Source organism: Rhineura floridana, chromosome 3 (assembly GCF_030035675.1).
Source record: "Rhineura floridana isolate rRhiFlo1 chromosome 3, rRhiFlo1.hap2, whole genome shotgun sequence".
NCBI lineage: Eukaryota > Metazoa > Chordata > Lepidosauria > Squamata > Rhineuridae > Rhineura > Rhineura floridana.
This window is the reverse complement of record NC_084482.1, coordinates 212,152,297-212,174,695: the sequence shown is the minus strand read 5'-3', so window position 1 is coordinate 212,174,695 and position 22,399 is coordinate 212,152,297. Positions and strand designations below refer to the sequence as shown.

Sequence of the window (22,399 nt, the reverse complement as noted above, 5' to 3'; positions counted from 1 at the left end):
TCTCCAGGTGGGGCTGGGGGAGGCTCCCTGCCGGAAACCCTGGAGAGCAGCTGCTGCCAGTCAGTGTAGGCAGCACTGAGCTAGGTGGACCCCCATACTGTGACTCAGAATAGGGCAGGAGCTCCCTGCCTTCCTCTGTTCTGTGCAAGGCTCCCGCTTTGAGAAATTATCCTGGTGGCTGACTTTCTAAGGGTTAAAATGAACAAAATGAAATTCGTAGAGAGGAAAGAGGTAGGAGGAGGGTGTGTGCAGGCGGGGCTTCGAAGGTAATGTGCCTCCCATCCACATAACTTTCTCCCATCTCTCCAAAGTGCTGCTAAATCAGTGGCCCTGTCTGGGGTCTGTTAACCCCCCCTTAGACATGCGGGTGAAGGGGAGTCCCAGGGCTACTGGGGAGCATGCACAGGAGGAACGGCAAGGCAGGGGAAGGAGGAGGGGGCTGGGAGATCCCTGTGGGGGGGAAAGAGATGCCCCACAGTGTAGCGCCACTGTGATGGGACAGAAAAGGCGAGAGGTGGCCTGTGTTCAGCTGACCCTTGGAGGATCCCCCATCGCAGCATCCACCACCAGGGAGCAGATCTTCCTTTTCTCCTCCTCTTAAAAGCCAATCCTAGCTTTAGTGAGATGTGCAAATAATGGTGGTAGACTGCACCTGGAGGGAGAGGTGGTGTGTTTTTCTCAGGCTGATGAGTCTGCATGTGGGAAGGCAAGAAAGGGGAAGAAAAAATACAGTGAAGGTCTTGATACAATGAGTGACTGATGTTATCACACCTCCTCACTGACATGCCTATGCCCATTCGGACATGTGACACAGAAGGGCTCTTTTCAGATAGAATAGGAAGTGCTACTGAAAACTGGCAATCTTAATCATAGGGACCAAACTCAACAGACCCCAACTGAAAGAAAACAAATTTCTTGAATTAAAAGATATATTGGCAAAGAGAGTAATTCAAAGGCCAACCAGTCAGTGACACCACTGTGTCCGTAGCCCCATCACTCATGCTGGCTGGGGTGAAGGGAAAGTTAGTCCTTCATTAATTAATGACAGTCCCAGAACTTTGGATTCCTTGTTCTCTTCCTCCAACGTTATACTTGTGGAAGCAGCAAAACCTGGGCCCTACGTTTGTTTCAGATTTTGTAGCTTTGGTTCAGAATTGTGAATGCAGAGAATGAAGGGCAGAATGTTTAAGAGAGTAGCCAAAAAGATGTTCCGAGGAAAATACTTACGCTGTAATGCGAGTAATGTAAACAAGGAAACAAGAGCAAACAGAGCAGGAAAGCATTTGCAAGGTGCATATATGTAATCCTTAGACTTTAGACTGCTAAGTGTTTACCCTGATTAATGTTTAATGTTCTCGGCTCTATGTGAAAGACAATAGATGCGTGTCACGCTGATGTGCTGAAATGACATATTAGAATGATGACATATTGCAAGTTGGTTACATGTGCTTTGGGGAATGGTATAAATATGTGGTATGAGAAAGCATATAAATGCTTGGAATGTGGAAAGACCTTTAAGTACAAGTGTAGTCTCACTGCCCATCAAAGAATTCACACTGGGGAGAAATATAAATGCTTGGATTGTGGAAAGGCCTTTCCTTCCCATTCTAGACTTACAATACATCAAAGAATTCTGAAAACTTCCCTTGCACTGTCCTGATTCACTTCAGCAGAACTGACAGGCTCCTCTCTTAAGTTCTGTATCCACTTCTTTTCCTCCGATTCCTGCCACGGGTTCTCCTTCGGGCCCATGACAATATCTGGGACACCAGACTGATCTCAATTAACATGCACTAAACCACCAGGGCCTCTTCCCTGGAATTCCATTCTGGAAAGGTAGCGATGTTCTTCTTTTAAAGGAAAATGCCATGGCCTTTGTTGGGTAAGTGGGGCAAGAGCAACTCCTGTTTGGGTTCTTATTCCAATAGATACAGTGAGGATCCTCCAACTGGCTAGGCTTGCCTACCTTTACCTGTGCTCTTCTCTACCTAACATCCTTCCGTTGTAAACCTGATATGCTCAGGGAAGCAGACCTGCCCCTCCTTCCTTTGTCTTCTTCTTTGACTGACAGAGGAGAGAGGAGAGGCCTCTTTGTTCTCTCTCCTGAGTCATGAGGGAAATACCCTTGTCTGGGCATTGCACCTCCACCTTAGTTAGAACTAGGTATGCCTTCCTTGTCTGCTATGTATTTCTATAAATAAAGTACCTTTTTCTTATTTTACTAAGTCTTAAGTCTCAGTGATCTAAATGCAGGGTAAAAACCTGCTTCTAAATACACACACTGGCACACACAACTCAGACCACTGAGTATCTCTGCATATATTTATCTCCATAGCAACCTTTAGAAAGCTTTAGCCTCATGAGTCTTACTGGGTGACAACGTTTTGCCCAGTGGAACAAATCAAGGACATCACTTGCACAAACTTTTGTATGGATTTTCCCTTCTGCGAATACTTTGATCAGAAGTGAGCTGCATCTTCTTACTGAAGCTTTGATGCGACAGCCACTTTAGCAGTTTTTTAAAATACATGTTACTTCTCTTTTCATTTTCCCACGTGATGATTGTATTTATTTTACATGCATATACTGTTCCTTACATTTCTCCCTTTCCTAAGATTCATACATGTGTAATGTCCTGTGGATTTCTCTTGGAGTTTGTTATTCCTACAAATTTAGTTTCATAAACTAAAATGCATTCACTGCTCTTCCGCTGATGTATTTGAAATAAACGTTTCCAAAGCCCTTTATATGGATTCTACCCTACATGAATTCTTTGATGAGAAGTGGGCTGCATGAACTTACTGAAGCTTTTTGGTGTGAGTCAATATTTGTATGCTCCTTTTCCAACAACCAAGTTGAGAAAGTATCTCACAAGAATAGCAAACGACACACTCATAAAAAATTGAATAAAAGTAGAATAAATACAAGAAATGAATCAAAATAATATTAAAATTAAAGTAGAAAAATCACAAAATACAAATAAATCACATTGTATATATGCCAGCAACACAAACAATATCAGGCCAAACAGAAGTCTCTGGGAAGCCTGCAAACAGGATCTGAGTGCAAGAGCACTCTCTCCTTCTAAGGTTTCCAGCAGCTGGTATTCAAAGCAATACTGTTATCAAGAAAATGGAACTGCCGTTGATCAGGTCAGCCCTATCTGCCACCTGGGAGAGACATTTTCTAGACTCCACACATTAATATGGTTTTCCCTCACTGAATTCTGGGATGATGAAAGCTCCTCAGAAGCTCTTTCAAAACTCCAAGCATTTTTTAAAACAGTTTCTTTCCTATGCGAATCCTCTGAGGTTAACTTTGCTTGAAGCGGAAGCTCTTTCCACACACCAGGCATTTCTATGGCTTCTCTCGCTGAGCATTCTTTGATTGGAAGGGAGTCTGTTCTTAAAGGTGAAGCTCTTTTTTATATTCTAAGCACAGATGTGGTTTCTTCCCAGGGTGAATCTTTGGATGGTGAAAAATTTCTTTTGTATTTTTGAAATCATGTTTTCCCAGTATACCTGGTTTGCACAAGAGAGTGGTAAAAAATAAATATGTGGGTTGCATCCCACCTTATGCTTACAGTAGATAAAAATTAATACACATGAAAAACATAGGCCCATTAATTGTAATGGTTCACAGATCTTTCTGGCACCACCTAAACTGAACAGAATGCAAACAGCAGCCGCCAGCCAGGGAGCCTACTGGATCAGGCCAAGCAGAGCTCGCAAGCAGGATCTGAGTGCAAGAGAACTCTCCCCTCCCTAGGTTTCTGGCAGCTGGTGTTCAAAGCAATACTGTGTCAAGAAATGGAACCACCATTGATCAAATCGGCCTGATCCGTCACATGGAGGACAGGTTTTCTAGACTCCTCTCTCTCTTACATTTCTATGGTTTCTCCCCAGTATGAATTCTTTGATGGGAACTGAGAAAGGAATTTCTACTGAAGCTCTTTCCACATGCTAAGCATTTATACGGTTTCTCCCCAGCATGAATTCTTTGATGGTAAGCGAGTCCTTCCTTGCAGCTAAATCTCTTTCCACATTTCAAACATTGATATCGTTTCTCCCCAGTGTGAATTCTTTGATGGAGGTTAAGAAAGTTCTTGTACCCGAAGCTTTCTCCACATTTTAAGCACTTATATGGATTCTCCCCGGTGTGAATTCCTTGATGGGCAGTGAGAGTTTCCTTGTAACTAAAACTTTTCCCGCATCCTAAGCACTTGTGTGGTTTCTCCCCAGTATGAACTCTTTGATGGGAAGTGAAAGAAAAATTTCTACTGAAGTGCTTTCCGCATTCCAAACATTGATATGGTTTCTCCCCGGTGTGAATTCTTTGATGATCAATGAGATATATCTTCTGACTGAAGCTCTTTCCACGTTCTAAGCACTGATATGGTTTCTCCCCAGTATGAACTCTTTGATGGGAAGTGAGAGAAAAATTTCTACTGAAGTGCTTTCTGCATTCCAAACATTGATATGGTTTCTCCCCTTTGTGTTTTTTGCAGTGGGGTTTGCATCTGCTTTTAGAATTGAGACTTTTCCAATAGGTAAAACAGCTACTTCCTTTGTTTCCTTCATCTGTTTTTTTCTTGGACTGCAATTTTATGATAGTCACTGCCCTGACAAGCAGAAGATTTATTCCTCCTGTTCTCTTCCACTTCAGTTTTCCTTCCCTGCTCTTCTCTCTTTTTACATCTCTCCCGTGTCCCTTTCCCACATAATTCTCCCATTTTCTTGGCTTTCGACTCGTCGCCATCTGCAATAAAGACAGAAACTGATCAGAGCATGAGGGAAGAAATGGACCTTGAAATCACTGAACAATCGCAAGGAACAGTTGTGATAAAGGATGAACAGAAAGGACTTAGACGGGAGACCAATCTTACCCCAGGTTGAACAGCCTCTGTTGTCTGGAATTCAGTTACAGCTGGAGTGCTACAGACTGTTGGATCAGGACTGTGGAGATCTGGGTTCAGCTCCCAGTCACAGGTTAATCTCATTGGGTGGTCTTATTATTAAATTTATTTATACCCCGCCTTTTGACCACAGGCCCTCAAGGCGGCTTACAAAGAAAAATGAACACAAGTATAAAATGCATCAATGAAAGCAATACAAGTTACAAAAATTAAAATGAGTTCACAATTCTTCAGATGGCCAGTCTTGGGCCAATCACTGTCTTTCAGCCTAGCCTACATGCTTGTACAGGTAAATAGAACCACAGGTATTCTCTTCTGAACTGTTTGGAGCAAGTGAAGTGAGAAAATGAAAGGGGGAGGCCCCTCTCTTGAATGCCTCCTGTGTTGGAGAGCCCACCACCTCCCTAGGTCATCGGTTCGATTGTCGAACTGCTCTAGCAGTTAGGAGGTTTTTCCTGATGTTCAGTCGAAATCTGGCTTCCTGTAAGCTCAGGCCATTATTCCGTGTCCTGCATTCTGTCCCAGAGTTCAGGACATGAAATAATGAGCTCAGGCTAACAGGAATTTGGTAGCAGAACTTTGGGGGGGGGGGTTGAATTTTTTTGCTGATATAGAAGAAAATAACAGGGCTTCTGCTAGGAGGAAGGGCAGGATATAAATCAAATAATAAATAAATAAATAAATAAAGCGGTCCGAGCATATAACACCTGTTCTGGCCAGCTTGCACTGGTTGCCAATATGTTTCCGGGCTAGATTCAAAGTGTTGGTATTAACCTATAAAGCCTTATACGGTGCGGGACCACGATACCTTGCGGAACGCCTCTTCCGATATGAACTGGCCCGTGCACTACGTTCTGCTACGAAGGCCCTCCTCCGGGTTCCAACTCACAGGGAGGCCCGGAGGGTGATGACAAGATCTAGGGCCTTCTCAGTGGTGGCCCCCGAACTATGGAACAGTCTCCCTGAGGAAGTACGCCTGGCGCCGACTCTGCTTTCCTTCCGGCGCCAGGTCAAAACTTTCCTATTCTCTGAAGCATTTTAAGTTACATTGATCTAATTTTAATAATGTTTATTGTATTGTTGATTGTATTTTAATATTATTTTGTTATTCATTGTATTTTTATACTATTTTATGTTCACCGCCCAGAGAGCTATCGCTAGTCGGGCGGTATATAAATTTAATAAATAAATAATAATAATAATAAATAATAAACAATAGAAAGCTAGCAATACGACACAACTATCCCCCCACCAAGCCAAACAACTTCATATATTTCCCCTGATGCTGGTGCAATAACTATCATCATCATCATTGTGTAATCCAAACCATGTTTATAGCCATCTGGAAATTATCCTGTAAATCATGTTCTGATGCATATTCAATAAATTTCAGACAGGAGAGGTCAAGTGGGAGGTCCCTAACAAAAAAAATGTCTTGTAGCACGCATCACATACCAGTGGGACTCTCCTGTTAACCTTCAAGGAAGACAGGACAAAGCACAGGCCATTCCAATACAAGCAGAAAGATAGAAACAAAAAGGTAAGAGCGACTATGGACAGAAAGGGCACTCCAGTGGTGGTGACCCGCAACGTGTGTGCAAAGTTTGTTTTCTTGCCCGAAAACAATGTGGCGTGCATGTGCAACAAGTGCAAGCTGGTGTTGGAGCATAAGAGAAGACTTCTTAGAGCGAGCACTGGAACAACAGCAGCAAAGAGAAGTAGAGGAGGTGGAAGGCCACCAACAGCACGTTGGAGCAGACGGAGAGTGTTGAGGAGAGGAACGAACAACAACGTGGAAGAAACTCTGTGGGAAAGGGGGCCAGTTAGGAGCAATACAACAGTGTACTGGCAAATTCTACAAGCCAAAGATCCAAACATAGCACTCTATGTGGCGCTTCCCTTGCACTTGACCTGGAAACTGCCATTAGTGCAGAATGCAGCAAGCAGACTGCTGACGCGGACGAGACCTTGTCAGCATCTAACAACTCTGCTCAGAGATCTGCACTGGCTGCCAACTTGTTACCAGGTTAAGTTCAAGGCATTGCTACTAGTATACAAAGGCTTCGGCAGCTTGAGACCAGTTTCCTTGCAAGACCGCCTTGCCCCCTATGTGCCCAGTGAAGCACTTCGCTCCGCGGAAGAGGCACTGTGGCAGGTGCCATATAATACTAGTTCCGCACTCGCAAGGAATCGTTCTTCTAGTGTGGCAGCACCTACTCTTTGGAACTCCCTGCCTATTGACATCAGGCAGGTGCCTTTGCTGTATTCCTTTTGGCAACTGCCTTAAGACTTTTCTGTTTAGGAAGGTTGTTTCCAGACACATAGATGTTGATCTGTTTTAAACTTTTTTAGTTAGTAGGTATTTTTAATTGTATTAAATGTATTTTTAATTATTTCTTTTCTTCCTTTTTTACGATAATTTTTTTTTTTTTGTAAACAGGTTAGATTTTTAACATTGTAGCGGTATATAAATATTGTTAAATAAATAAATAAATACTTTATTGGGGGGGAAGAGAAAAATGAAAAGCAGAGTCAGAGGATCTTTGAAATCCTGTTTAGATGTTTCCAGGAAGGCGAAAGCCTCACATATATGTGGGAATTTGAGCCCAATAAAAGCCAGCCTCTTTTTTGAGATGGATTGTTGTTTGGCCCAATCATAAAATCCCCTCCATCTCCAATATCTGTTGACTCTTTGGCCAAGCAGAAAATGACCAAGAAGTTTGTTCAAACAATCTGGCCAGCTTAAACCAGCTGGGCCATTATCTAGAAGGGCATATCTGGAGGATGTGTGTTCAGAGAGAATAAAAGTAGATTGCTGTCCATTCAAGGCTAACCGCAGAGGGATAATAATCACAGATGAAGTAGGTGGAACTACCTCAGAAGACTCAGGGTCATCACATGATAGGAATTTGAGTTTCAAAACAGATATTAGGATCCAATAGTGGGCCTTACCAAGACAGGACTGAGTCCCACAAATCTCCTCCATGACTTCCTTATGCAGAGCTCTCTGGTCAGGATCCAGCAGAGCCCGCTCCTCTTCCGTGAAGTACACAGCCACATCCTCCAAGGACACGGGACCCTGAAAGGCAAGAAAACATTTCCTCCTCATAGAAAACATGAAGATGATCTACTACGTGCATTCACAAGTTACTTAAGGTGAGGTGCCTGGTCATTATTCCCAGGACTGAAACCTTCTTGAATGGCATTCACAGCTTTTGTTGAGGGCAGCTTTGAGAGAAGCAAAGAAATCCATTAAGACCCATTGAGGTGAGCAGAGGACAGAGAGGCACCCAGGCTGGCCCCAGCCTCTCCCCCTTCTGAGTCTTCCTCCTACCTGATCCGGGGTGACAGCAGCAGCTTCTCCACCAGAAAGGGGAGATGGCTTAGTAGGTCTTGCCGACATCATTCCATCCCCTGTGAGAAACAAAATGGGCCCAGAAGCCATTAGTATATGTTATTCTCAGAGGCTAAAACGACATAGATCTAACTACACGTGTTGAGTGAGTTTCAGGCATTTATTCACAGTTTATATTTCCGTTGTGTAATAAAACATCTCTCCTCCTTTGAGCTCTTAGCCACAAAACAAAGTGCTTGTTCCCAGGTACAAAAGTGTGATGATAGGAGCAATCCTGAGCCTTAGAAAAGACTGGAGACAAGATTAAAGGAGTCAAAGTCAACAGTCAGGAACCAAATGGAGATACGCCCCATTCATCCTTACCCAGCAGCCTCTGCCTGGGGTCTGATCGAGTCCTCTTTGCCTCAGAGAAATCAGTTCTTATTTCTGCACAGACACCCTTTTCCTGAAACGGCACAAGAACTCAAGTCATATTACGGGGAGCAGGATTAGAAAAGGACTGACAGAGGCAAAACCCAGATGGGAATTGGATATCAAGGTGGTGCCCTCCAGAGGTTGCTGGATTCCAGCTAATATGAGGAATGGTCAGGGATGATGGGAGTTTTACTTCAGCAATATCTGGAGGACACCACGTTGGCAGTCCCTGGAATAAATTAAACCCTCTCACCTGCTGCTTTTCCTGTTTCCTGTCTTCTGCCCGACTCAGGAAGAAACCTTCTGCCAGGGCCACCACCTGGGAACTGGTCTCCGCTCCACACTCCCTCACCCAGCTGTCCACCTCCGATGGAAGGACAGCCAGGAACTGCTCCAGGATCACCAGGTCCAGGATCTGGTTCTTTGTGTGTCGCTCTGGCTTCAGCCACTCACGGCAAAGAAGGTGGAGTCGGCTGCAAGCCTCTCGGGGCCCCTCAGCGTCCTGGTAGCGGAAATGCCGGAACTGCTGGCGCTGCACATCTGAGCTGAGGGGGTTCTCCCCCAAGATCTTCTGCACATTTCCCCCCAAGAATTCCTCCGCATGGGTCTCAGTCTTGATGGCATCAGAGCCAAGTCCTGCTTCAGGGGTAGCTGTTGACCCATAGGACTGACTGGCACTAGAGTTTCCATCAAGCCTGAAAGCAAAGAAGAGCAAGCAGGGGTTAAGCAGCTTGCAGTGTCTTGCAGGGAGCCTTGGCAGGGCTCAAGGCCAGCACCTGGTGCTGTCAAGGCAACCGATAGAGATATAGGCTGGGCAGCCTTGCCAGCCTAGTGTGGGGGAAGACGCTGTGGGGAAGGTTCTGTTCATGAGGGAAGAAGAAGCTCTGTGTGAGTGTTTTGTGTTCTGTGAGCTCTGTAGGGGAAAGTGAAACCGCTCGTATGCTTGTATGCCCTAATGTCCGAAGTAAAGGACTCTTAAACCAAGTTCTTTGTCTGTGGATCTCTACACGTCTTGCTCAGCAATTGTAAAGTCCTGGACACGCAAAAATATCCGCACACACCAACAGTAGCCGGGTCTTGCTGTTCCATATTTAATCTCTTTGGCCTTTCACAGGGTCCTCATCCCTTCTCTGCTTCTGGGAATGGTTTTCAGCATTCTGAGGCCACGTTCAGAAGGAGCAGGTCCACTTATTCTATGAGCGAAGCCAAATACGGATCACTATGCCTAGGCCGAAGGCTTGCAGAGGCAGCTGGGTCTTGCTGTTCCATCTTTGATCTGTGGATAAGACGATGCAGCATCTGTCCTGCTGATCTGTCCTTTGCAACTCTTTCCCCTCTGTGCACACTCCCTCCCTTGGCCTTTCATTGTGCCTTTGTCCCTTCTGTTAGCTATGTCCTTTTTGGAATTATTTTTCTGGGTTCTGAGGCCCTGTACAGAAGGAGATGAGCCACTTATTGTATGAGCCAAGCCAAATGCGGATCATTATCACTAGGCCAAAGGCTGGCAGAGCCGGAAAAGTGCTGGCTAAGCATCCCTGAATATGAGGGTTATTCTTCCTGCCACACAACCTTTGGCACAAGCCCAGTGAGGGGGCCCATGTCTCCCTTTGCAGATGGGTGTCTGGATGGCTGACAGATCTCTGACAGCAGCTCCAAAGGCACCAGGGACCTGCGTCATCCCCATTACCCCCATATTCTTATTTAAAAAGAAGCTAAAGCTTTTCGGGGACAGGCCGTAGTTCAGTGGTAGAGCAGCTGCTTTGTACACAGAAGGTCCCCCTTTCAATCCCCAGCATCTCCAGGTACGGCTGGGAAAGACTCCGTGCCTGGAATCCAGGACAGACTCTGCCAGTCAGTGTGGACAATACTGAGCGAGATGGATCAATGGTCTGACTCATTACAAGGCTGCTTTCTCTATTCCCTAACTTATGTCTGTGAACCTAAATTCGGCTTGAACACAATTTTTTTTGTTTAATTCTGAATGCAATATCTTTTTACTTTGCTCCATTGATGTTTTCTTATTTCACCTGCCTCTGATTTCAGAGTTAAGAAGTATCAATATTTTTAAGAAATTAAACTGGAACACCACAGTTCCTGCCATTTAGGACCTGGTTGTGATCAGGAAGCTGAAGGATCCTCGGGTATAATGTGGAGGAAGAGAGCAAAGAATCCAAACTCTTGGGATTGTCATCATCAATTAATGAAGGACTAACTGTCCCTTCACCCCAGCCGGCATGAGTGACGGGGCTACGGACATGGGTGGTGGCTGAGATGCCCTGTAAGCATTTGGATGGCTCCCTTTACCTATTAACCCTTTTAATATAACAGGGGTGTTCATTTTCAGCCAGGGCCTTCCGATTCCGTTGATGAAAAGATTGCCAGTTTTCAGTGGCACTTTCTATTCAATCTTAAAAGGTCCCTTCTGTGTTCCAATGAGAGCCAGTGTGGTGCAGTGGTTAAGGTGCTAGACTACGACCTGGGAGACCACGGTTCGAATCCCCACACAGCCATGAAGCTCACTGGGTGACCCTGGGCCAGTCACTGCCTCTCAGCCTCAGAGGGAGGCAACGGTAAACCCCCTCTGAATACTGCTTACCATGAAAACCCTATTCGTAGGGTCACCATAAGTCGGGATCAACTTGAAGGCAGCCCATTTCCATTTTTTCTGTGGCCCAAGGGTTAAGAACATAAGAACATAAGAAGAGCCTGCTGGATCAGGCCAGTGGCCCATCTAGTCCAGCATCCTGTTCTCACATTGGCCAACCAGGTGCCTGGGGGAAGCCCGCAAGCAGGACCCCAGTGCAAGAACACTCTCCCCTCCTGAGGCTTCTGGCAACTGGTTTTCAGAAGCATGCTGCCTCTGACTAGGGGGGCAGAGCACAGCCATCACGGCTAGTAGCCATTGATAGCCCTGTCCTCCATGAATTTGTCTAATCTTCTTTTAAAGCCATCCAAGCTGGTGGCCATTACTGCATCTTGTGGGAGCAAATTCCATAGTTTAACTATGCGCTGAATAAAGAAGTACTTCCTTTTGTCTGTCCTGAATCTTCCAACATTCAGCTTCTTTGAATGTCCACGAGTTCTAGTATTATGAGAGAGGGAGAAGAACTTTTCTCTATCCACTTTCTCAAGGCCATGCATAATTTTATACATTTCTATCATGTCTCCTCTGACCCGCCTTTTCTCTAAACTAAAAAGCCCCAAATGCTGCAACCTTTCCTCGTAAGGGAGTCGCTCCATCCCCTTGATCATTTTGGTTGCCCTCTTCTGAACCTTTTCCAACTCTATAATATCCTTTTTGAGTTGAGGCGACCAGAACTGTACACAGTATTCCAAATGCGGCCGCACCATAGATTTATGCAACGGCATTATGATATCGGCTGTTTTATTTTCAATACCTTTCCTAATTATCGCTAGCATGGAATTTGCCTTTTTCACAGCTGCCGCACACTGGGTCGACATTTTCATCGTGCTGTCCACTACAACCCCGAGGTCTCTCTCCTGGTCGGTCACCGCCAGTTCAGACCCCATGAGCGTATATGTGAAATTAAGATTGTTTGCTCCAATATGCATAATTTTACACTTGTTTATATTGAATTGCATTTGCCATTTTTCCGCCCATTCACTCAGTTTGGAGAGGTCTTTTTGGAGCTCTTCGCAATCCCTTTTTGTTTTAACAACCCTGAACAATTTAGTGTCGTCAGCAAACTTGGCCACTTCACTGCTCACTCCTAATTCTAGGTCATTAATGAACAAGTTGAAAAGTACAGGTCCCAATACCAATCCTTGAGGGACTCCACTTTCTACAGCCCTCCATTGGGAGAACTGTCCGTTGATTCCTACTCTCTGCTTTCTGCTTCTTAACCAATTCCTTATCCACAAGAGGACCTCTCCTCTTATTCCATGACTGCTAAGCTTCTTCAGAAGCCTTTGGTGAGGTACCTTGTCAAACGCTTTTTGAAAGTCTAAGTACACTATGTCCACTGGATCACCTCTATCTATATGCTTGTTGACACTCTCAAAGAATTCTAATAGGTTACTGAGACAGGACTTTCCCTTGCAGAAGCCATGCTGGCTCTGCTTCAGCAAGGCTTGTTCTTCTATGTGCTTAGTTAATCTAGCTTTAATCATACTTTCTACCAGTTTTCCAGGGACAGAAGTTAAGCTAACTGGCGTGTAATTTCCGGGATCCCCTCTGGATCCCTTTTTGAAGATTGGCGTTACATTTGCCACTTTCCAGTCCTCAGGCATGGAGGAGGACCCAAGGGACAAGTTACATATTTTAGTTAGCAGATCAGCAATTTCACCTTTGAGTTCTTTGAGAACTCTCGGGTGGATGCCATCCGGGCCCGGTGATTTGTCAGTTTTTATATTGTCCATTAAGCTTAGAACTTCCTCTCTCGTTACCACTATTTGTCTCAGTTCCTCAGAATCCCTTCCTGCAAATGTTAGTTCAGGTTCAGGGATCTGCCCTATATCTTCCACTGTGAAGACAGATGCAAAGAATTCATTTACCTTCTCTGCAATCTCCTTATTGTTCTTTAGTACACCTTTGACTCCTGTATCATCCAAGGGTCCAATCGTCTCCCTAGATGGTCTCCTGCTTTGAATGTATTTATAGAATTTTTTGTTGTTGGTTTTTATGTTCTTAGCAATGGGCTCCTCAAATTCTTTTTTAGCATCCCTTATTGTCTTCTTGCATTTCTTTTGCCAGAGTTTGTGTTCTTTTTTATTTTCTTCATTTGGACAAGACTTCCATTTTCTGAAGGAAGACTTTTTGCCTCTAAGAGCTTCCTTGACTTTGCTCGTTAACCATGCTGGCATCTTCTTGGCCCTGGCGGTACCTTTTCTGATCTGCGGTATGCACTCCAGTTGAGCTTCTAATATAGTGTTTTTAAACAACTTCCAAGCATTTTTGAGTGATGTGACCCTCTGGACTTTGTTTTTCAGCTTTCTTTTTACCAATCCCCTCATTTTTGTGAAGTTTCCTCTTTTGAAATCAAATGTGACCGTGTTGGATTTTCTTGGCAATTGGCCAGTTACATGTATGTTTAATTTAATAGCACTGTGGTCACTGCTCCCAATCGGTTCAACAACACTTACATCTCGCACCAGGTCCCGGTCCCCACTGAGGATTAAGTCCAGGGTTGCCGTCCCTCTGGTCGGTTCCATGACCAACTGGTCTAGGGAATAGTCATTTAGAATATCTAGAAACTTTGCTTCTTTGTCATGACTGGAACACATATGCAGCCAGTCTATGTCCGGGTAGTTGAAGTCACCCATTACTACCACATTTCCTAGTTTGGATGCTTCTTCAATTTCATATCTCATCTCAAGGTCTCCCTGAGCATTTTAATCAGGGGGACGATAGATCGTTCCCAGTATTAAGTCCCTCCTGGGGCATGGTATCACCACCCACAACGATTCTGTGGAGGAGTCTGCCTCTTTTGGGGTTTCGAGCTTGCTGGATTCAATGCCTTCTTTCACGTATAGAGCGACTCCACCACCAATACGTCCTTCCCTGTCCTTCCGATATAGTTTATATCCAGGGATAACCGTATCCCACTGGTTTTCTCCATTCCACCAGGTCTCCGTTATGCTCACTATATCAATGCTCTCCTCTAAGACCAAGCACTCCAGTTCTCCCATCTTGGTTCGGAGGCTCCTAGCATTAGCGTACAGGCACTTGTAAGCAGTGTCTCTCTTCAAGTGTCTTTGGCACTTGTGGTTAGGCCTGTGGTAATTTTGCTCTTCTGAATTTATATCCTGTGCCCCTGCTCTCACAATGCCTACTTCTTGGCCTACCCCTTTTAAAATTTCATCATTTCTTTGGTTTTTATCCCAGGGGGGAGGTTTATTCCGAACCGGACCTTTCTCAGCTCCTGTCGGGTTTCCCCCCTCAGTCAGTTTAAAAGCTGCTCTGCTACCTTTTTAATTTTAAGTGCCAGCAGTCTGGTTCCATTCTGGTTCAAGTGGAGCCCGTCCCTTTTGTACAAGCCCGGCTTGTCCCAAAATGTTCCCCAGTGCCTAACAAATCCAAACCCTTCCACCCGACACTATCGTCTCATCCACGCATTGAGACTGCGAAGTTGGGCCTGTCTGGCTGGTCCTGGGCGTGGAACCGGTAGCATTTCAGAGAAAGCCACCTTGGAGGTCCTGGCTTTCAGCATCCTACCTAGCAACCTAAATTTTGCTTCCAGGACCTCACGGCTGCATTTCACCATGTCGTTGGTGCCAACGTGCACCACGACCACTGACTCCTTCCCAGCACTGTCTACCAAACTATCTAAACGATGGGCGATATCCGCAACCTTCACACCAGGCAGGCAAATCACCTTGCGGTCTACACGCCCACCACACACCCCACTGTCTATGTTCCTAATGATCGAATCACCCACTACAAGGATCCCTCCACCCCCTGGAGATATATCCTCGGCACGAGAGGATAGCTGCTCACCCCCCAAGGAATGGGTCCCTTCTAAGGGATTGTTTCCCTCTTCCTCAGCTGGATGCTCTCCTTCCCCGAGACCATCGTTCTCCATGATAGCAGAAGAGCTATCATCCTTGGAGTGGGACACAGCTATAACGTCCCTGAAGGCCTCCTCCACACACCTCTCTGCCTCTCTCAGCTTTTCCAGGTCAGCCACCTTGGCCTCAAGGAAATGAAGTCATTCCCGGAGAGCCAGGAGCTCATTGCACCGAGAGCACACCCATGACTTCTGTCCAACAGGCAGATAGTCGTACATGCTGCAGGCGGTGCAAAACACTGGAAAGCCCCCACACCCCTGCTGGCTTCTTACCTGCATAGTTTTGCTTAAGATTTATTACGTCAATGGGTTGGAGACTGCGGTTTAGTTGAGGTCAGGGAACAGACGGGCAGAGTGGGGGGCCGTGGCCTCCTCACCCTGCTGCCGAACTCGCTCTGCTGCTTAATTCGCCTTGACGCTTTGTCAGCTGGGGCTCCCTCTAGCTCGTGGAGCAGGCTCCCTCGCTGGGTGCTCTGACTTTATATGTGTGGCTGCTTCCTCCCAGCTACTGCTGCCAGCCAATGATGTGTTACTTGAGGCTGATGGCTATCAGCTGGGGCTTAACTCTTTAGTATTCTCTCAGGCTTCCTTCCTTTGAAGGCAGGAAGGCAGGCTTCCTTCCTGAGTGAGGGGCGGGGCTGTTTAAGCTTTTGGCTGCTTTTAATCTAAGCAAGGGGCTGCGCCTTCCAGGCAAGTCTTTTTTGTTTGTGTTTTCCCACCTAGAACAGCCTGACCTTTCTTTAACCTAGGGAAACAGAGCTTGTGGTTGTGTTTCAGGAAGGCTGAAGCTGCCCTTTTTAGCAAGGACTAAGCTGACTCTCTCCCTGTATGTTGCCTTCCTGGATGGGCACACACATGCTAGCCAGGAGGTCTGATGATGCCAGAGGTGAATAATGATGGCATTTATAGACCTACTTTCAATCCCTCCTCCCTCAATTCAAAGCAGTGTCCTGGCCTTGCGGGAGGAGGAGAAGTTCTGCTTCCTGAGTTGGATTGATCAACTGAACAGATCTCCCACGCGCCCTCCCCTGTGGCCCTGGGAAAACCCTTCAAGCACATGGGCTCCTGCTGAGAGGAAGGGTGGGATATAAATCAAATAAATAAATAATGTGCAAAGCCGAAGGAGGCTCACCAGATTTCAGAGGGGGCAGCCCATGCCGTGCCTGGTGGGGAAATAGCAGCTACTTTCCGCCAAGTGAGAAGCCTGGCAGGAAGGCACTCAGGACAGAGGTGCTTTTGCCCTGGGGGACGCAGCCCCCTCCTTCCCCCAAAATTCCCTTCCCCTATAGGTATCACGGTCAGGTCATTTAACCCACTGAGGTCTGGTACGCCGCTTCTGCACATGAAAACTCCACTCCCCACCCAAAACTACTCCTGTCCAGAAGGAATCTGCTTTAACCTTACTAAAAATGCCCATGTTTCACTTGGGATACTAAAGATCTTCGTAATGCATTCTGTTGCTTGCATAGTTGCACTCAAATCTGATTTTCAATGTGATCCCTGCCCCCAATATTCTGTATTTAAAGTCCATATTTCATTAATCACATCCTTTTTGCAGTCTACACCACCAGACAGAATAGCCTGCAAGCCTGAAAGAGAGTCTGATAAAAGCAGAACATTTTCTGATCCAACATCCTTAATCCTGTCATGGCCCCTTCGGAGGACTCGTCAGACGAGGATGACTCAGGAGTAACAGCCACACACCCAGAAGGGGAAAGAGAGGAAACTCCTGAGAATGCAGCTCCTACTCCCCTCAGCTGCAGAGCGTCCGAGACACAGCTGAAGCTCTTCAGCCCGAGTCAGGCAGTGACCAGGAGGCTCCCCTCCCACCTGCAGAGCGGAGGCGACAGAAAGTCAGGCAGCAGAGGGGCCGGCCTGTCCGTTTAAGGCCGGCACGCTTGCAGAAGCCAGAGGGGTGATTGTTCCCACCTGTCTGCAGAGGTGTTCTTTAAAAGCCAGACCCTGGCTTCAGCGTGTTGCTGACTACAACGTCGGGCGTGACCTCCACGTGAAACGTAGTTCGCAGACTCCAGGCCCTTCGGACTGAACCCCTGGCTTTCTGAACCACCTCGACGACGCTTATGGACACTGCTACTGGTAGTTGCTAGAAGCATTCCTTTCTCCAGCCGGCTCCTGTTATCTGCTGGCCTCGGCAGATTTGTGACCTAGCTAGCTGCCGGCTGCTTAGTTACAGCCCAGCTCCCAGCCCCGAAGCTGACAAATCCACTCAAGAGCCAAAAGAATGGCCATCAACTCTGCCGTCAATGTTGAGATCCAATTGGATAGCCGAAAAGCCTTTTTAATCCCAAAATAAGGGATACAATAAGGGGGAATCCATAACCAAACACAGTAATTAGAAATACCTTTCCTTGGAATAAAACTATTAACTATGCTACATTTCTTTACCAAACATCTAACTCAAACCACATAGGGAATAAGACCAGGGAGCCACTTATCTGCAAGGTAAGAGCCAGGCAGGAAGTGATGTCAGAGGGAGATGAGCCGCATTTTCCTTGAAGGCTCCCGCACCTATTCTTCCCCTCTAGGAATCTGGTTTCATATATTTTAACCTGCAAGATGTCGAACAGCCCGATGATCTCTCAAAGCAGGAGCCAAGGAGGAAAGAGGGATTGCGCAGAACAGAGGAAGACATGGAGCTCCTCTGTATACTGAGTCAGAGCACTGGGCTCCACATACCTCAGTGCTGTCTACACTGGCCGGCAGCACCTCTCTAGGGTTTCCAGCAGGGAGTCTCTGCCAGCCCTCCCTGGAGATGCCATTGGGGACTGAACCTGGGACCTTCTGCATGCAAACCAGGTACTCTACCCACTGAGCCACCTGCAGCCCCTCCCTGGGGGTTCAGCCTCTCAGGGGGCTCAAGACTCCCAACCCCTAAAAAGTATGGAGCTGGCAGGGAAGGCTCTAAAGCTGGATTTGCTTGCGTGAGGAGGGAAGACGTGATGGTATCTCTGAATATGCCTGGAAGATGAATGGAATCTGAAGGCCAAGTCAGTTCAGCTACTTTTATCAGTTAGAGGTTAAACTCAGTTAAAACAGAAAGAAAGAAAAAAGGCCTCCACAGGAGTGCAAGACTCACGCACAGCATATGGCTTTGCTATGAAGTCTAAAATGATGCTCTGAAAGCCTGAGACACCATACAGTATGCCTTGTATTGAGGGATGACCTTGCCCTTAAATCTCAATGGGATGCAATGGAGGTCCTGCATATGGGAATTAAGAAGAGGGTTGTTGTTATGTGCCTTCAAGTCGATTACGACTTATGGCAACCCTATGAATCAGTGACCTCCAAAAGCATCTGTCATGAACCACCCTGTTCAGACCTTGTAAGTTCAGGTCTGTGGCTTCCTTTCTGGAATCAATCCATCTCTTGTTTGGCCTTCCTCTTTTTCTACTGCCTTCTGTTTTTCCCAGCATTATTGTCTTTTCTAGTGAATCAGGTATTCTCATTATGTGTCCAAAGTATGATCACCTCAGTTTCATCACTCTGGCTTCTAGTGACAATTCTGGTTTAATTTGTTCTAACACCCAATTATTGGTCTTTTTCGCAGTCCATGGTATATGCAAAGCTCTCCTCCAACACACATTTCAAATGAGTTGCTTTTTCTCTTATCCACTTTTTTCACTGTTCAACTTTCACATCCATACATAGAGATTGGGAATACCATGGTCTGAATGATCCTGACTTGTTCAGTGATACATCTTTGCATTTGAGGACCTCTTCTAGTTCTCTCATAGCTGCCCTCCCCAGTCCTAGCCTTCTGATTTCTTGACTATTGTCTCACTGTCCTAGGAGTCAATCCCCAGCCTTGGGCAATTGATCCCAGCAAATCCTGGTTTGCCAAGGTTGTGCACGTCAACACCAACCCTGCAAGGTAGTACTGCCACCACCCTTCAACTGGTTAGCTACTCTGGGGCAAAGGGAACCCCAGAGCCCACTTAAACACCTGAGCCTCTCAGGACCAGAGTCTAGATACACTCCTGGCCCCTTCTGAAGTCTTAGGTAAGAACGTTTCTCTGTTACACAGTAGTTGTGGTCAAACAGCAAGGACTGAATTTAGGAACTGACCCCTTTCTCTGGAATAAACACACGTTGGTTTAAAGTAATTAAAGTTTATTAAAAAGAAAATAAGAAAAGCATAAAAAAGGTTACAAAAAGCAAAAAGGTACACACAAATAATTTGTAGCAGCAAATTAAATCCTAAAACCATACACCCAAACGCGTAAGGTGTTTAGTAACAAAGGTAAAGGAAAGTTTCTTGGCACAAATCAAAATAACAAAGCTATCTGCCTTAGCTATACTTACAAGAGCATAGGATCTTTCAATGGATAGCCTTCTTCCCCTCAGGGAGTTGCAAGTCAAGATGTAAATGGAGCCACAACAGAACATCACCATAGGCAAGGCGGTGCTCCGAAGTGGGACATAAACCCAGAGTTCTGAGCCTCCTCTTATGGAGGAAAATTCCCTCCCAGCCAGAGACAATTACCCAATTAACATTTTCATCAAAGGGATGAAAAAACGATGTTCCCACAGCACCTGACGCCTCCTCTTGGTTTCCCATAACAAAGCAAGGAGTTTTACGGCCTTGACGGAACCAGGCCCCTTATACTGATAAGAAGGTGCAAAATTACTGTAAGCTGGTACAGCTGTGCTGTAAAAATCACCAAGTCACAGTGATGAAAGAACATGAAAGATTTAACTGCTTGCTAGCAAGCTAACAGGGAAGATGCCAAGGGGAAGAATTCCCCATAAGGCTTTGGGAGTTAGCCATTTTAAATGCAGGCCAGGGTAAGGCTGGCAAGCTGGCATGACAGTCTCCAGTTTGGTTAATGACTGTGCCAAGGTACATGCCCTGGTCACCTCTCGATTGGACTACTGTAATGTGCTCTACGTGCGGTTACCCTTGAAAACGACCCGGAAATTGCAACTTATACAGAATGCAGCGACGCGCTTACTTACCAACAGCCGCCGCCGTGATCACATTCCGCCGGTGTTATTTGATCTACACTGGCTGCCGGTTGTTTTCCGGGCCCGATTCACGGTGTTGGTATTAGCCTTTAAAACCCTGTACGGTTTCGGCCCAGTTTACCTGAAAGAGCGCCTCCACTGTCACCAATTATGCCGCCCGACCAGATCAGCCACGCAAGGCCTTCTCTCAATCCCACCAACCAAAACAGCTAGGTTGGTGGGTACTAGGGAGAGGGCTTTTTCTGTGGTGGCCCCCACTCTCTGGAACTCCCTCCCGTTTGATCTCCGACATGCCCCTTCCCTGGATGCATTCCGCAAGGCCCTGAAGACGTGGCTATTTCAACAGGCCTTTGAGATCTTTGGGATGGGTTAATCTCCATGATTTTGTCATCTATTATATGCTGTATATGTAAATGTTTTTATAAATGTACTGATGACTGTCCAGTATTTTATTTATTGAGATTAATGTGACTGCATTTGATACTATTGTATTTTATCCCATTTTAATGTACGTCGCCTAGAGTGGCTATCTGCCAGATAGGCGACACACAAATTAAATATTATTATTATTTATTGATAATCCTTGACAAGTTCAATGTCCTCATTGTCAGCTTTAAAGTTGCATAAATCTTCTGTCATGACTTTAGTCTTTTTGATGTTCAGATCTACTCCTGCTTTTGTGCTTTCCTCTTTTAACTTTCATCAGCATGTTTCAAATCATTACTGGTTTCTGCTAGTAACGTGTGCTTGTAGTTGAAGCTTTTTCCACATTCCAAGCACTGATATAGTGCTGACATACCCAGTGTGAATTATTTCATGGACAGCGATATTTTCCTTATAGCTGAAGCTCTTTCCACATTGTAAGCACTTATATGGTTATTCCCCAATGTGAATTATTTGATGGGAAGCAAGTTTAATTTTCCAGCTAAAGCCCTTTCCACATTCCAAGCTTTCATATGACTTCTTACCAGTGTGAATTCTTCGATGGGCAGTGAGAAAGGAATTTGTACTGAAGCTCTTTCCACATTCCAGGCATTTATATGGTTTCACTCCAGCCTGCCTAGGACCATCCGGAGTGAGGCACGCTAGTTCCTGCCAATTTCCCCTCCCACCCAGTTCACCGTGGAAAAAGAAACGACAGTGAGCTCCACTAGCAAAGCCCTCACGGCTGGTCTTCAACCTGTACAGCATTTCTTATTAATGTTCTTATTAATATTATTATTGTTGTTGTGCTGCGAGTCATGCCTTTCCCCACCAACATGCTGGCTGGAGTTTACAAAGGAGGAGAAATCACTCCAGGTGTGTGTGTATATATATCCTCCTCCTCCTCCGCCCTGCATGCAATTCAACCTCTACCAGCGTCCCTCCTGCTCAGTACAGGAAAGCTGGCTGAGGCGGGGGAAATAACGCCGGTGTGCAGAGGTGCTGCTGCTGCACTGGGAGGCGGAAGGCTTTGCTCTCTCGGGGAGCAGCCGCTGTTGGTGCTACAGGCACTCGCAAGCAGTTCTGTGCAGGTGGCAACAGTGAGGGGGAAAGAGGCCTTTTGAAAGTCATGCAGTCGGCTGCGGAAACAGAGGGACCCGGGTGGGATGCACATCCCCAAAAAGAAAGGGACGATGACCCTGCACAGCCCATGACAACTGCACCACTGTTGTGGGTGGGTTGAGAGGCCTTCTTCCTCTGCTCATCATTACAGGATCAGCTTGCCTGCCGTAAGTAAGTTAACATGCTGGTTGGAGTTTCCAACAGAAGAGTGAGGGGCAAAGAAGTAGAAAGTGTGTGTGTAAGTGGGGCGGTGGCAGCAGCTGTTCAGTAGTGTGCCCCCCTCCCAAGATCCAGCCTGGTCTTCTCTCTCTCTGGAGTGACTTTACTCATTAGTAACTTTACTCATTAGTAGCTGCACTGGCTACCAATATGTTTCCGGGCCAGATTCAAAGTGTTGGTTCTTACCTATAAAGCCCTTAACGGCATCGGACCGCAATACCTGTCAGAACGCCTCTCCCGCTATGTACCTACCCGGTCACTGCGCTCGACGTCGAAGGCCCTTCTCCGTGTCCCAACGCATAAGGAGGCACGGAGAACGACAACTAGAGCTAGGGCCTTCTCGGTGGTGGCCCCCGAACTATGGAACGCCCTCCCTGACAAGATACGCCTGGCGCCTTCTCTGTTATCTTTTCGGCGCCAGGTAAAGACCAACCTCTT

The 22,399-nt window shown here is 46.1% G+C and overlaps 1 protein-coding gene across 1 annotated transcript; it reads right to left on the bottom strand.

Annotated features, from left to right (window-relative positions):
* Nucleotides 1-3,888: 3,888 nt before the first annotated feature.
* LOC133378947 (gastrula zinc finger protein XlCGF7.1-like) lies at nucleotides 3,889-8,308 on the bottom strand. Its single transcript, XM_061613559.1, has 4 exons — nucleotides 8,250-8,308; nucleotides 7,868-7,994; nucleotides 4,053-4,758; nucleotides 3,889-3,962 (listed from the first exon to the last, which is right to left on the bottom strand). Exons 2-4 carry the CDS (start codon nucleotides 7,973-7,975, stop codon nucleotides 3,889-3,891), a joined length of 888 nt encoding a protein of 295 aa, XP_061469543.1. The 5' UTR covers nucleotides 7,976-7,994; nucleotides 8,250-8,308.
* Between the last annotated feature and the right edge of the window lie 14,091 nt (nucleotides 8,309-22,399).

What these genes read in the sequence shown, in the direction of transcription:
- LOC133378947 (XM_061613559.1), bottom strand. Translation starts at nt 7,975, where the DNA reads ATGTGGCTGTGTACTTCACGGAAGAGGAGCGGGCTCTGCTGGATCCTG. An exon ending in TGGGACTCAGTCCTGTCTTG is followed by an intron (nt 4,759 to 7,867) that starts GTAAGGCCCACT and finishes TCTTTATTGCAG; the next exon opens with ATGGCGACGAGTCGAAAGCC. An exon ending in TGGGGAGAAACGATATCAAT is followed by an intron (nt 3,963 to 4,052) that starts GTTTGAAATGTG and finishes ATAAATGCTTAG; the next exon opens with CATGTGGAAAGAGCTTCAGT.